This window comes from Nicotiana sylvestris, chromosome 3, assembly GCF_000393655.2.
Source record: "Nicotiana sylvestris chromosome 3, ASM39365v2, whole genome shotgun sequence".
In the NCBI taxonomy this organism is placed as follows: domain Eukaryota; kingdom Viridiplantae; phylum Streptophyta; class Magnoliopsida; order Solanales; family Solanaceae; genus Nicotiana; species Nicotiana sylvestris.
The window spans coordinates 4,331,852-4,348,115 of NC_091059.1; the positions used below are offsets into that span (position 1 = coordinate 4,331,852).

At 41.9% G+C, this 16,264-nt stretch overlaps 2 protein-coding genes across 2 annotated transcripts; both read right to left on the reverse strand.

The window, feature by feature from the left end:
* Window positions 1-12,992: 12,992 nt before the first annotated feature.
* Window positions 12,993-13,421, reverse strand: LOC138886984 (uncharacterized). The gene has a single exon (XM_070168686.1). It carries the CDS (start codon window positions 13,419-13,421, stop codon window positions 12,993-12,995), a length of 429 nt encoding a protein of 142 aa, XP_070024787.1.
* A 2,013-nt stretch (window positions 13,422-15,434) lies between these two features.
* On the reverse strand, window positions 15,435-15,854 carry LOC138886985 (uncharacterized). Its single transcript, XM_070168687.1, has one exon. It carries the CDS (start codon window positions 15,852-15,854, stop codon window positions 15,435-15,437), a length of 420 nt encoding a protein of 139 aa, XP_070024788.1.
* Between the last annotated feature and the right edge of the window lie 410 nt (window positions 15,855-16,264).

Here is a 16,264-nt window from a genome sequence, read left to right on the forward strand (position 1 = left end):
ATCCCCACCCCAATGTGTTTAATATTTGTGTTTGGTTTAGGGTATGACAGCATTGGATATTGCTGTGCATGACCCAAACCTGATTCCCCTAGGATCATAAACTCTATGTTTCCTCCAGATGTTGTGTGTTCTGATTGGTTTATAAGCATGTCAGCACCTTCTATTGTTGTGCATGCCCAAAACTGATCCATGCCTAAGTGCATGGGCTCCTTGCAATGGATTCCCAACCCTTGACCCCGCTTTGTATGAAGTAATAAACTCTATGTGTTATTGATTACTGTCTCCCTATCACCCTTTACCCCTCTCCTTTATCCCTTCAGGCTTTTAAACTCTATTCCTGCACTTTCACTATCCTCTTAGAACTTAAGTTCTGCCCTCCTTGTGTGAGCCTTTCCTTGGGACCCATGAGCTCCCTCTGAACTTGGACACATAAGGGCTTGTACTTCCACATTGCACTCATCTCTATTCTGGTTTGGGTGTGAGCACTGCTCGGGGTCCTATTGAGACCCTTAGGAAATTTTGACACACTCAAGTCTGAGAAAGGCTTTGAATAAATATCATTTGAGGTGGTTTATTCCATAACTCAGAGAGGAAGTCAAGAATCAGGCTTCCTCTGGTTGTAACTTTTCTGTGAAGTTTTCTGGTGTCATTCATTATTTCTGGTATGTAATAATTTGTAATAAACACTTGGGAATGGCTAGTGAAAAGGGTTGGGTAATCATGTATGCTCAAGGGTAGAAAGCATGCCTATAGGACTTTTTATTTTTATTTTGCGTGTTCAATTCTACATTTTAGACACCATGTCTACAGGGTCTATCTTAATTTCTTCACGATTAATTTCACATCTAGATAACTACCTATAGGACTTATTTGTAATTCTGCCTATTTGTTGTCACTTAGATATCATATTTTAGGTTCTAAATGGCTATAAGTAAGTATCATGTTCATAAGGTTGAAATCAGTATAATGTTAGATATCATGCCTATAGGGATTAAAATCAACAAATATTAGATACCATCGCCTATAGAATCTCAAAGTAGTTCAATTTCAAAACAGTTCGATTCCGAACCAGTTTTAAACAACTTTCCTTCTTTATTTAATGAGGTTTAGCAAGCATGCCTATAGGATCCCAGACCATTCGTTTTAAGTTGTTACTGCTTTGCCACACTTTGAATCAGTAAATAGATACCATGTTCCTAAGAGCTCACCCAAACAATTAGGCAATCCTAAGGTAATAGCAACAATAGAATTTGAATCCGCTTTTGTTATTTGCTACAATCAGCAGGCAGGCCTGATTCGGACTTCATATCTGAGTTATGTAATAAACCGATCTGCCTTAATAATTAAACTCCCCTTGTCTTTAGTATTTTAATCAAACCTAAAAAGTATGTACGAGTCATGCTATTTATGTGTTTTTTTTGTTTGGGGAGGAATACATGGGCCTTTATCTATTTATATGCTTCCCCAACATGCAGTATTATGTGTTTTGTATGTCGCCGTAGATTTTTTCCTTTTGAAACCAAAATTAGCCTAGTATCCCTCCCATTTAGGAATAGTAGTCCTAAGCTCCTCCGGGACTGATAGAATGGGACGAGTTTAAATACCTTAACGAGGTGGGAAGGGTAGATATAGATATGATGACCGGTGTGCTAATACCACGTGTATCCCCTCTTTTGAGAAGTGTCATATCGGGTATTGCAGTGATGTAATCCATATTAAATACAAACCTAGGACCCCTTTACATTCATCAACATGCTTAGTTATAACTCTTTCAAAACTTTGCTTTTATTTTATCATTTCTAAATACCTGTGTATTTAAAATCCCCTCTTATGTGAGCCTTGTTTGTTTACTTGTTAATTGCACAAATTCACAATCAATTGTCTGGCTGGGAACCACACTAGTTGATCCTGAGGGGTGCCTAACACCTTCCCCATAGGATAATTTCAAGCCCTTACCCTATCTCTGGTTATTCAAACGAACTTAGAATTAAACCCTATTGGTGTCCTAATGCACCCTAAATCATTCGGTGGCGACTCTTCAAATTGCAAAACCCAGTTCCCAAAAAGAACGAGTTGTCCCATACCAAATATCATAAACCCGATTTCGCGAGGAAAAGGGGGCGCGACAGCATGACGACTCTACTGGGGATATTTAGGCTTTTACCATTTCAAACTATTATTGTGAATTTATACCTATTTATGTGCAATTACTTGTTTAATTCCTTTAAGCATTCAATTCCCTTTTCAACTGCAAAACAGACTTGTCTTCTTTGTTTCTTTCCTTACTACTACTTTAAATTATGAAACTGCTGTATTTACTGCTTTTTTAACGTGAAAATATATGCCAACATGCTTTTAATTATTGCATAACCATGCTTAACATCATACTCCACTTGTGCCAAACAAAATACCATAACAACGCTTATAATGAGTGGTTGCGCTCTTCCTATATTATTACCACTAAATCCGGAAAAAGCATATTTGCGGTAAAACTAGTCGATCAACAGTGTAGTCGATGGTTCCGTGCCTTTCCCCCTTGAGTTGTCCGCTCAAGGGTACCAGTCTAAAACCCCATAGAAGCCTTACTTTATTTCAATTACAAATACATCATGGTCAAACCTAGTTGGGTCAGTTATGTTGTCCACATAATGATCCTTTAAGATAAGCCTTGTCCAAAGTCCACTGGGTTTCCCTAAACCCAAATGGACATACCACGTTCTGTGCATTTATTTGGAGAACTAAATGTTTCATGTTAATTGTTGAAGTTAAATAGTCGAGTCCGGTGGGGGTATGGTCTTAACCCTCTTGTTTTGCAGAAAATGAAGAATGAGGTCCCCAACTTCGGTATGGTTAGCATATCCTCACTCTGGCTAGACTGGAGGAGGAACCTTTCGTCAAATGACCAAATCAATGAATGGAAAGAGAGGGCCACCAAAGCTAGCGAAGAGTTGGAATATCTTGAATACAGTCTGCTAGAGTTGGAAGGAAAAGTGAGGAAGAGAGTCACCGACTGCCAAAACACCGAGGGAAACGAAGGAGAACACCTGGAAAAGGCATTTTTACTGGTGAACCTATGGGAACTGGAGGATTTGATTAACGAGAGTATTCAACCTGAGGAAGGTCCTTTTGGGACAAAATAGATAGGAGTTTATCTTTTCGCTTTAAGGGCAATGGCCATTAGTGATTTTCATTTCCTGTTTATTTAGTGTCAATTTCGAATTCGTCTACTTTTTACCAATGAAATGAGTCATTTAGCATCCTAAGTTCTATAAATCAATTTTCCGCTAGGCCTACCTCGGGCACAAAGAGTTTCCCAAATCAAGAAATGATTTACGTTCTTGCACTATGTGTTTAAATATTGCAACACTTATTATAATCCTCACTAACTCGTTACCTTTTTGTTTTTACTTTTGTTTTATTATTCCCCTCCCTAAAGGTTAGTTCGTGCACTCTAGCAATATCATCCTATTCCACGAGATCCAGGGGCCCTCCACCCACTCCTCCTCTTAGTCCTGTCAAAAACAAGAACAAAGGGAAGATGGAAGATTTGAATAACGTCAGAAAAGAGAACTCAACTGAACGGGTAGAGGTCACTCACGATCATGGTACTCAGGTTCCTAAGGAAAATGCATCCCAGCTCAAACAAAAGCTGCTGAAATTCTAAGAAGAACTTGATAAGGTTCGGAATATAGCAAATCTGTCATTTTCCCTCACCACCCCGGATATCAATTTCTCAAATGCTCAGAACCCTACACCTCCACAGAATATCCCAAAGAAACAGAACCATCCCGCTCCTCACCACCACTGCAACACCTGCCATACCTCAAACAACACCCCGTTACTCATTCCAGAACCCCAAAACTCCACAAATGGCCACTTCTGCACCCACCATAACACCTCCATCTACGTGGAGACCATGCCACACTCCGCCCAACCAATATCAAGCACACCCAAGTCTGATGATAAAGACATGCTCATCAGTAACCTAGCTGAAGAACTTAAGAAATTAACTAGCCGGATTCAAGGCATTGAGGGAAGCAAGAAAATTGAAGTGCTGAACTATGAAGATCTTTGCATATAGCCCGATGTCGAGCTGCCCGAGTGGTACAAACCTCCGAAGTTCGAAATGTTTGATGGTATGGGGGATCTAAGGGTCCATTTGAGAACGTACAATGACAAGCTGGTTGGAGTAGGGAAAGACGAGAGAATCCACATGAAGCTTTTCATGAGGAGCTTGAAAGGAGATGCCTTGTCCTGGTACATTAGCCAAGATCCAAAGAAATGGTCAAACTGGGTAGGCATGGCGTCCGACTTTATGGACAGGTTTAGGTTCAACATAGAGAATGCGCTAGATGTGTTCTATATTCAGAATCTAAAGAAGAAACCTACGGAATCATTCCATGAGTATGCTACTCGCTGGAGGAACGAAGCTGCTAAGGTCATACCTATCTTAGAGGAGGAACAAATGAACAAGTTCTTTGTTCGGGCTCAGGACCCGCAGTATTATGAAAGACTAATGATGATTGAAAGCCACAAATTTTCCGACATTATCAAGCTGGGTGAAAGGATCGAAGAAGGCATCAAAAGCGGTATGGTTACAAACTTCGAGGCCCTGCAAGCTACAAATAAGGCCTTGCAGTCAAGTGGTGTGTCCAAGAAAAGGGATGTAGGAGCTGTAATGGTTGCACAAAGGACCAAATCTGCTATCAAATACCGAATTTACCCAACACCTCCACTCACATATCAACCAACTCCAAACTACCAAGCACCATCACCCTCATATCAAGCTCCACCACCCACTTATCAATCTTTTCCACCTCCCACATATCAACATACTTCACCCAGATATTCCCAACCCGCACATGTCTACCAAACCTACAATGCTCAACCATCCCACTATCAATCACCTCCTGCATGCCAAAACTTCCCTAGACCTCGGCAGAGTTTTGATCGCAGACCTCCGAAACAATATACAGCCATTGCTGAACCTATTGACTAGTTGTACGAGAGACTCAAAGCTGTTGGTTATGTCACCCTCATACCTGCTGCAACTTTTGAGAACCCTTCTTAGTGGGTTAACCCAAACAAATCTTGTGCATACCACTCTGGCATGAAGGGGCACACCATCGATGAATGCCGTTCATTGAAAGACAAGATCCAGTCCTTGATCGATAACAAGATTATTGTGGCAAAAGAACATGCTCAAAATGTCCGCAACAACCCTCTGCCAGACCATAAGGTTGGAGGCATTCACATGATTGAAATATAGGATGATTGGGATCCCGAGGGATCAATCAGGTTGATTGCGGAAGGTGATGACCCAAAGAAGCCAATAGTTACTCTTAATCCCATAATAGTCCAGATTTAGCCGTCTGGGGATGCTGAGGTAAATATGTTTGTGCCACTTGAGTTTGAAGTGACATCATCTGCAAAGACACCCGCGCTAATTGAGGTCAAACTCTTGTCTCTAGCAAACACACCCACATTGCTTGAAGTTGTAGTTTTACCACCCAAGGCACATACTCCGTTTGGAGTAAGGACAGCCACGTCGATACCAGTGGCGATGTCGACCATGACGTCATTCCATACAAAGGCTATACTATGGGACTATATAGCCAAGGTGAGGAGGAAAGGCAAGGTCAGGCTCGAAGAGACTATTGCAGCACAGGGTATGACAAGAACTGGTAGAGTTTATACCCCTGAACATTTAGCTAAGTCAAGCTAGCAGACCTCCAATCGGTCACCCATCATTGAGAAAGTGTCGGACGATCTTTGGAGAAAGATACAGGCTAAGGAATACTCGATCAACGACCAATTGAACAAAACATCGGCACAAATCTCCATTCTTGCTTTGCTATAAAATTTCGAGGGGCACAAGAATGCTCTGTTGAGGGTGCTGAGTGAAGCATACTTGCCAAGCAATATCACTGGCGGGGAAATGGCTAACATGGTAGGACAGGTATTGGAAAGTCATAAAATTACATTTTGTGAGGATGAGCTACCACCTGAAGGGTTGGGTCACAACAAGGTACTATACATCACCGTGCAATGCGAGGACTATTTTATCACCAGAATCCTGATCGATGGAGGTTCTAGTCTCAACATCCATCCACTAGTAACACTCAAAAAGTTGTGTAAAGGACTGCACGAGATAAAGGACGGAGCTATCAATGTGAAAGCCTTCAACGGCTCCTAGAGGTCCACTATTTGGGACATTAGTCTATGCTTGCAAATGGGGCCAACCTAGTTCGATGAGCATCTTACAATATGCTATTGGGACGACCATGGAGCCATGCCGCTGGGGTCATAGCATCAACACTACATCAGGCAGTAAAATTCGAATAGAATCATCAAGAGGTGATCATTCACGGCGACGGGAGCAACCCTATATACAGTCACCAAACCATTCTGGCAATCGAAGGGAGAAGGAAGCTAGGCGGAGAGACTTACTATCACATTGAACGGGTAAATGTTGTTGACAAAGATAAATGGTGGGATAACAAGATCGAGACTATATTGAATTGGAGTGGGTACGAACCTGGCAAGGGACTCAGAAAGAACCTTCAAAAAATCGCTAAACCCATAAAGCTCAAGAAACATGGCACTACTTTCGGTCTGGGATACGAGTACACCTAGGAAGAATTCAACAACTGGTCTCCACCATGGCGCGATCCTTACTATCCATTGGAGCAGCCGATACCACATCTAGAGCAGACCTTCTAACCGGCCGATATTATTTATGGGTCAGATGAAGAAGAAGCACTTGCAGCGGTGAAAAACTTGTTGTTAGAAGATAATGACATGGACTGTTGTGTTGTTCTCGAGGAAGAGGGGGAGGAAGGCTCTTCCATACAGGATGTAAGCAGAGGGGCACACCACAATAACTAGACCATTAGGACAACCAGAGCCCGATGAGCCTCGGGGTAGTAAGGCTAAAACAAGCATTGTTTCGTTTACTAAAAGATTTTATTTTTCGCATATTTTCAATTCCCGCAATAAGATCTCCAATGTTCAAAACGATTATGCAATTTATCAAAGCAGTTTTTTATGAATTGATGCTCATTATTATTATTCTCTCATTACTTTACTTATACAGCATTACTATTACTCATCTTGGTGAACCAATGACTATGACATGAAACGAGACAACGCGACAAACGCACATAGATTCAGAGGAAGATGACATACCGGAAGAGATTGTTAAGGAAGTTGAGAATTTTGAGAACAGACCTAAGTCCAACCTAGATGAGACAGAAGTTGTCAACCTGGGAGATGTAGAAAACGTCAAGGAAACGCAAATCAGTGTTCACTTATCGCCATCAGAAAAGAAGGAATACACAGATTTTCTAATGGAATATGAGGACATATTCGCCTGGTCATATGATGACATGACCGTCCTGAGTACATCTATTGTGGCTCACAAACTACCAACCGATCCAGCATGTCCATCGGTAAAACAAAAACTCAGAAAGTTCAAACACGATATGAGTTTGAAAATCAAGGAAAAAGTCACCAAACAGGTCAAAGCTAAGGTTCTCAGGGTAGTAGAATAGCCGACATGGTTAGCCAACATCGTGCCTATACCAAAGAAGGATGGGAAGGTCAAAGTCTGTGTCGACTACCGGGATCTCAACTGGGCCAGTCCGAAAGACGACTTCCCTTTGCCAAACATACACATCCTGATTAACAATTGCACCAAGCACGAGTTGCAATCATTTGTAAATTGTTTCGCTAGTTATCATCATATCTGGATGGATGAAGAAGATGCTGAGAAAACGGCTTTCATTACGCCGTGGGGAATGTACTATTACAAGCTGATGTCATTCGGTTTGAAGAGCGTAGAGGCCACCTACATGAGGGCCATGACAACCATTTTCCATGATATGATACATAAGGAGATAGAGGTGTACGTAGATGATGTTATCATCAAGTCCAAGAAGGTCACTGATCACATGGAAGATTTGACAAAGTTCTTCAATAGACTGCGAAGGTACAACCAAAAACTGAATCCCGCAAAGTGTGCATTTGGGGTTCCTGCTAGAAAATTACTTGGGTTTATTGTGAGTCGCCGAGGAATAGAACTGGATCCATCAAAAGTCAAAGCCATTCAAGAACTACCACCACCAAAGAACAAGAAGGACGTGATGAGTTTCTGGGGAAGGCTTAACTACATCAGTTGGTTCATAGCACAGTCTACAGTTATCTGTGAGCCAATCTTTAAGATTTTGAAGAAGGATGCCGCTACCAAATGGACTGATGACTACCAAAAAGCTTTCGACATGATCAAGGAATACCTGTCAACACCACCAGTCTTAGTCCCGCCTGAGCCAGGTAGACCATTAATACTCTACCTTGTAGCATTGGATGGAGCTATCGGTTGCGTTCTGAGGCAGCATGACGAAACGGGAAGGAAGGAGCAGGCCATCTATTACCTCAGTAAGAATTTCACCCCGTACGAGGCTCGGTATTCTCTATTAGAGCGCACCTGTTGTGCTTTGACTTGGGTAGCTCAGAAGCTGAGGCACTATTTCTGTGCCTATACCACATATCTCATATTAAGGATGGATCCTTTAAAGTACATCTTTTAGAATTCTATGCCCACTGGCAAGCTAGCCAAGTGCCAAATCCTGTTGAGTGAGTTTGACATTGTCTACGTGACTCGGAAAGCAATCAAGGGACAGGCACTAGCAGATCACCTTGCTAAAAATCCTGTGGATGGGGAATACGAACCCCTGAAAACATATTTTCCTGATGAAAAGGTATCATTCATAGGAAAGAACATTGCAGAATCCTATGATGGCTGGAGAATGTTTTTCGATGGAGCGGCGAACATCAAAGAAGTTAGCATAGGAGCAGTCCTAGTATCAGAAACTGGGCAGCATTATCCGGTGTCTGCCAAATTCAGGTTCTCGTGCACCAACAACATGGCTGAATATGAAGCTTGCATCTTAGGGCTTAAAATGGCCATTGACATGAACATTCAAGAGTTCCTAGTAATCGGAGATTCAGACTTGCTTATACATCAGGTACGAGAAGAATGGGCGACAAAGAACTCCAAGATACTCCCGTATCTGCATCATGTACAGGAATTGAGAAGGCGGTTCACGAAGACGGAGTTCCAACATGTTCCTAGAGTCCAGAATGAATTCGCCGATGCATTGGATACCCTATCATCCATGATACAACATCTAGATAAAAATTTCATTGATCCCATTCCAGTGAAAATCCATGATCAGCCAGCTTATTGTGCCTATGTTGAAGAAGAAGCAGACGGAAAGCCTTGGTTTCATGACATCAAGGAATATTTGGCAAAAGGAGAATACCCAGAGCTTGCAAATCCTACTTAGAAACGCACACTTCAGAGGTTGTCCAACAACTTCTTTCACATCGGAGGAATCCTGTATAGCAGAACTCCTGATTTGGGGTTACTAAGGTGTGTCAATGCAAAGGAAGCATCCAAGCTACTAGAGGAAATTCACGTTGGGACATGCGGTCCACATGTGAACGGTTTTGTCTTAGCAAAGAAGATACTCCAAGCTGGTTACTTTTGGATGACTGTGGACGGACTACATCCAGTATGTCCGAAAATGCCACCGCTGTCAGATACATGCAGACATGATAAATGTACCTCCAAATGAGCTTAATGCAACAAGCTCACCATGGCCGTTTGGGGGATGGATGTTATTGGACCATTCAAGCCCGCCGCTTCCAATGGACACAGGTTTATCCTAGTAGGAATCGACTATTTCACCAAATGGGTCAAAGTAACATCTTTCAGAGCAGTAACCAAGAAAGTTGTAGCGGACTTTGTCCGCGACCACATCGTTTGTCGATTCGGGATTCTAGAGTCAATCATTACTGATAATGGCTCCAACCTCAACAGTGACTTGATGAAAGCTATGTGTAAAACTTTTATGATCATACACAAGAATTCTACAGCCTACACAACTCAGATGAACGGAGCCGTTGAAGCCGCCAACAAGAATATCAAGAAGATATTGAGGAAAATGATAAAGAAGGATAAACAGTGGCACAAGAAGTTATCATTTGCCTTATTGGGGTATCGCACCGTAGTCCGCACATCAACCGGGGCAACCCCTTATATGTTGGTTTACGGTACAGAGGCAGTCATTCCCTCTGAGGTAAAAATTCCCTCCCTAAGGATCATACAGGAAGCCGAGCTTGACGATGCAGAGTGGGTGAAAAGTCGTTATGAGCAACTAGCCCTTATAGACGGAAAAAGAATTAATGCAGTTTGCCAGGGTCAACTTTATCAGAACAAAATGTCCAGAGCCTTCAACAAAAGAGTCAAGCCGAGACAGTTCACACTGGGGCAGCTGGTGTTAAAGAAAATTTTCCCAAATCAAAATGAAGCCAAAGGCAAGTTCTCTCCCAACTGGCAGGGTCCATACATGGTTCACTGGGTCCTGACAGGAGGAGCCCTCATAATTGCATAAATGGACGGAAAAGTCTAGCCAAAACCTATCAACTCAGATGAAGTCAAGCATTACTATGTGTAATCTTTTTGCTTTCCTATATGATGTAAATTGAACTACGTCTGACCTGATTCCCGTTTAAGAGGGGATATGTAGGCAGCCCTATGGGTTCGGTCATAATTCAATAAAAATTTTATTCCCCCCGCAATTGGAAACTGGGGCAGAATTTTGAGGAAGACCCTCAAAAATCTGAAGTGATTTCAGCCAATCGTCGTAAGCAACGATCAGAGGCATCAACCCATTAAACTGGGGCAGAATTTTGAGGAGGACCCTCAAAATTCCGTAGCAAGATAGGTGGCAATGTCTTGAACCATGTCATAGTCGTCAGCTCATCTAAAAGATTTTTTTTTACTTGTGACATATTTTTTACGAAATCATGCATGTTTATTACTGAAATTGCCTTGTTTAGCAACGCTACCCCAATGATGCAAATAGTATCACCAGATCAAAGCCGAGCAGATCAAGCAGAGCCAGCGGGGATACGAACTAACCTCCCCCCCTTACAAAACTCATGATTCTTCTTTGAACGCATGCACTTGGATTACGAAAGCATCAGACGTACTATACACCCACGAGACAAACGTCGTTCAAGAATAGAACTCTCAGAATTGTCGCACTTACTCATATTTGCCATCCATGCACACCAGTGACATTCCATATGACACAATGTTCCCAGCAGTCACAATATCGCAATCTACTATCAGCTAAGAAAGCTCTGTTACCACTTGCCACTTTATTTCTTGCATAAGGCTACCATTCTGCCTTCCGAGAATAAACGCTGTCTCCATCTGTATTTCTGCATTGCATAAGGCTACAATTCTGCCTTCCGAGACTAAGCGCTGTCTCCATCTGCATTTTCTGCATTGCATGGCTGAAAGATCGCCACCTTATCTACATTTGCATGGCCGAAAGATCACCACCTACTGCATTGCATGGCTGAAAGATCGCCCCCTACTGCATTGCATGGCTAAAAGATCGCCACTTCATCTACATTTGCATGGCTGAAAGATCGCCACTTCATCTAAATTTGCATGTCTAAAAGATCGCCCCCTACTGCATTTGCATGGGCTAAAAGATCGTCAAATACTACACCTCATGGGCTGAAAGATCGCCACCCTACTACATTGCATGGCTGAAAGATCGCCACCTACTGTATTGCATGGCTGGAAGATCACCACTTCATCTACATTTGCATGGCTGAAAGATCGCCACTTCCTCTACATTTGCATGGCTCAAAAATCGCCCCCTACTACATTTGCATGGGCTGAAAGATCGCCAAATACTGCACCTCATGGGCTGAAAGATTGCCAAATTATCCAAAGGCGTCATCGTTTGGATGCACCATTTTCATAGCCCGAAAACACCATGTCATGGCCTGAGGACCCCTTTTAATCTTTTGCATATCATTTTTCAAAGGCATCATGGTTAGGAGGCATCATCCTCATAGCCCGAGAGCATCATTTCATGGCATGCGAATCCTTTATTATATGCTACATGGCCCAGGACATCATGGTCTAAGGACATCATCCTAACCATCCAAAGACAACATTTATGGTCCGACAGAAATTTGCATCATGTCTAAATTTACACACAATATATGCTTGTATTGCATATTTGCAGGTAAACCGTCGAGCAACGGCCATCTTGGCAGGAGCGATCCCGCTCCAGTTCCCGCAGCCCTATCAGACCTTCACCATTCACCCCTCCCTGGATATTACGTCCGCTCTAGAAAGTCTCTGCGGCCTAAACCTCTTCAACTGTTCTGCTCGGTCAAAATTGGCCATCATATCTTTACCCGACAACTCTTTCATCCTTCCCGGGTAAAGAGGGGCAGCTGTTGATACCCAATTTTTCCTATATATTTTTAATATACAAAATACTTTCAAAATAGCATATTTATATATGTATAAGTATGTTCAAATGTTTTATCATTTTTCCTTAATTTTAAAGATTTTTAAACCAATTTATTTCCCTTTTTATTCATAAAAAACTCAATAATAATTCCCAAAGTTATCATTTTCGTGATTCGTTTATTGGATTCTAATATTTATACTAAAATATACCTAATATATGTTTTGCAAATCTTTATAAATTGATTTAGTATTTTTAAATCTAAATTGCATATAATCGCAATATTAGCCTCTTTTAGATTTAATTGCGTTTATATCTATAAAAATTAAGTCCAATATTTTTAATTTGATAATTATGTACTATAAAACATTTTAGAACCTTTAATTTATTTACAGAAATTATTTTATTATTTTTTATAAATGAAATAAGGAAAATTGGTTATTTAAATGTTAGCCCCATTTTATTTCAATTATAGCCTGATTTGAACCCAATTTGAAGCCCAATTACCCCGGCCCAATTGCAATCTGAGCCGACCCAAACCATATCCCATTAAACCGCCCCACTTACCCATTTTAATCCAGGCGGTTGATCCTTCAAGATCAACGACCAATATCACCATTTCCTTTTTTAACCCAAACGACCCCTTCACCCTAACTCATTCCTCACAACACGCCGCCTCTGAAACCCTTCCTCTCCCAAACTCAATTTCCCTTTCTTCCCAAATCTCATAACACCCTTCTTGGGTGAAACCTTGAATAGAACCTTCTCGCCAACCATGTAGGACACATCTCGAACCTTCCTGTCAGCATAACTCTTTTGCCTCGACTGCGTTGTACGAAGCCTCTCCTGAATCATTTTCACCTTCTCCAAAGCATCCTGCACCAAGTCTATCCCCAATAACGTAGCGTCACCGGACTCGAACCAACCAACTAGAGATCTACACCGCCTCCCATACAAAGCCTCATATGGAGCCATCTGAATAATTGACTGGTAGCTATTGTTATAAACAAACTCTGCAAGCGGTAGAAACATATCCCACGATCCTCCGAAATCAATGACACAAGCACACAACATGTCCTCCAATATCTGAATAGTGTGCTCGGTCTACCCGTCCATCTTAGGATGAAAAGCTGTGCTCAACTCCACCTAAGTACCCAACTCTCTCTGCACGGCCCTCCAAAACTGCGAAGTAAACTCAGTTCCTCTATCTGAAATGATGGAAACCGGAACACCATCCAAACGAACAATCTCCCGGATATAGATCTCTGCCAACCACTCTAAAGAATAGGTAGTACACACAGGAATGAAGTGCGCAGACTTCGTCAGCTGATCCACAATCACCCAAATAGCATTGAACTTCTTCAAAGTCCGTGGAAGTCCAACAACAAAGTCCATAGTGATCCTCTCCCACTTCCACTCGGGAATAACCATCTACTAAAGCAAGACACCCGGTCTATAATGCTCATATTTCACCTGTTGACAATTGAGACACCGAGCTACAAATCCCACAATATCTTTCTTCATCCTTCTCCACTAATAGTGTTGCCTCAAATCCTGATACATCTTCGTGGCACCCGAATGAATGGAATACCGTCAGCTATAGGCCTCCTCCGGAATCAACTCCCGAAGACCATCCACATTGGGCACACAAATCCGGCCCTGCCTCCTCAACACCCCATCATCACCAATGGTCACATCTCTAGCATCATTATGTTGAACTCTATCCTTAAGGATAAGAAAGTGTGGATCATCATACTGGCACTCTCTGATGCAATCATATAAGGAAAATCGAGACACCACACAAGCCAATACCTGACCCGGGTTCCGAAATATCTAACCTCACAAATCGATTGGCCAAGGCCTGAACATCAATCGCAATAGGTCTCTCCCCAACCAGAATATATGCCAAACTTCTCATACTCACTGCCTTTCGGCTCAAAGCATCGTCCACCACATTGGCCTTTCCCGGATGGTACAATATAGTGATATCATAATCCTTAAGCAACTCCAACCATCTCTGATGCCTCAAATTAAGATCTTTTTGCTTGAACAAATGCTGAAGACTGCGATGATCAGTGAACACCTCACAAGATACGCCATACAAGTAATGCCTCCAAATCTTCAATGTGTGAATTATGGCAGCCAACTCCAAATTATGAACGAGATAGTTCTTCTCATAGGGCTTCAACTGACGAGAAGCATAAGAAATAACTCTACCCTATTACATCAATACACAACCAATCCCAACTCTTGAAGCATCACAATACATGGTATATGAACCTGAAGCTGATTGCAAAACCAACACTAGAGCTGTGGTCAAAGCTGTCCTAATCTTCTGAAAGCTCTCCTCACACTCGTTTGACCATACAAATAAAACACCCTTCTGAGTCAACTTGGTCAAGATAGATGTGAATCCCTGAACAAACGGTGATTATAGCCTACCAAACCAAGAAAGCTGCGAATCTCTGTGGCTGAGGATGGTCTAGGCTAATTCTGAATCGCCTCTATCTTCTTCGGATCAACCTGAATTCCCTCGCTGGACACCATGTGCCCCAAGAAAGCCACTGAATTGAGCCAAAACTCACACTTGGAGAACTTTGCATAAATCTTCTCCTCCCTCAATCTCTGTAACACAACTCTCAAATGCTCCGCGTGCTCCTCCTGACTACGCTAATACACCAGAATATCAGCAATGAAGACTATGACAAATGAATCGAGATAAGGCTGGAACACGCTGTTCATCAAATGCATTAACGCTAATGGGGAATTGGTCAGCCCAAAAGACATCACCAAGAACTCATAATGACCATATCAAGTCCTGAAAGCCGTTTTAAGGATATCTGAGTCCCTGATCTTCAACTGGTGATAACCTGAACGAAGATTAATCTTGGAGAACACCCTCGCTCCCTGAAGCTGGTCAAATAAATCATCAATGCAAGGCAAAGGATTCTTGTTCTTAATTGTTACCTTGTTCAATTGCCTATAATAAATGCACATTCTCATTGTGTCATCCTTCTTCTTCACAAATAGAATCGGCGCACCCCAAGGTGACACACTAGGCCGAATAAACCCTTTATCAAGGAGTTCCTAAAGTTGTTCTTTTAATTCGTTCAACTCCGCTGGTGCCATACAATACGGCGGAATAGAACTGAGCTGAGTGCTTGGCACCAGGTCCATACCAAAATCAATATCCATGTCTGGTGGCATGCCCGACAGGTCTGCAAGAAACACATCGGAAAAATCCCTCACAACTGGGTTAGAATCCATACTGGGAGTCTTAGCTCCGACATCCCTCATAAAAGATAGATATGAAAGACAACCCTTCCCAACCATACACTGGGCTTTCAAGAATGAGATCACTCTACAGGGAACATTATCAGTCACACCTCGCCACTTAATCCCTGGAACACCCAGTATAGCTAATGTGATTGTCTTAACATGACAGTCTAGAATAGCACTACACGGAGATAACCAATCCATGACCAAAATGACATCAAAATCCACCATGCTTAGTAGTAATAGATCCATTAGGGTCTCCAGACCCCCAATAGCCACCACACATGACTGGTACACACGATCTACAACAACAGTATCGCCCACCGAGGTAGATACATGAACATGTAAAGCAAGAAACTCACGGGGCATACCAAAATAATGAAAAAAGTATGATGATACATAAGAAAAGGTGTAACCGGGATCAAATAATACAGAGGCATCTCTGTGGCAAATTGAAACAATACCTGTAATGACAGCATCTGAAGCAATAACATCGGGTCTGCTGTTGATACCCAATTTTTCCTTATATATTTTTAATATGAACAATACTTTCAAAATAGCATATTTATGTATGTATAAGTATGTTCAAATGTTTTATCATTTTCCTTAATTTTTAAAGATTTTAAACCAATTTATTTCTC

Excerpts from the sequence above, each read along its gene's own strand:
- LOC138886984 (XM_070168686.1), bottom strand. The coding sequence starts at position 13,421 with ATGTTGTGTGCTTGTGTCATTGATTTCGGAGGATCGTGGGATATGTTT.
- LOC138886985 (XM_070168687.1), bottom strand. The coding sequence starts at position 15,854 with ATGGTGGATTTTGATGTCATTTTGGTCATGGATTGGTTATCTCCGTGT.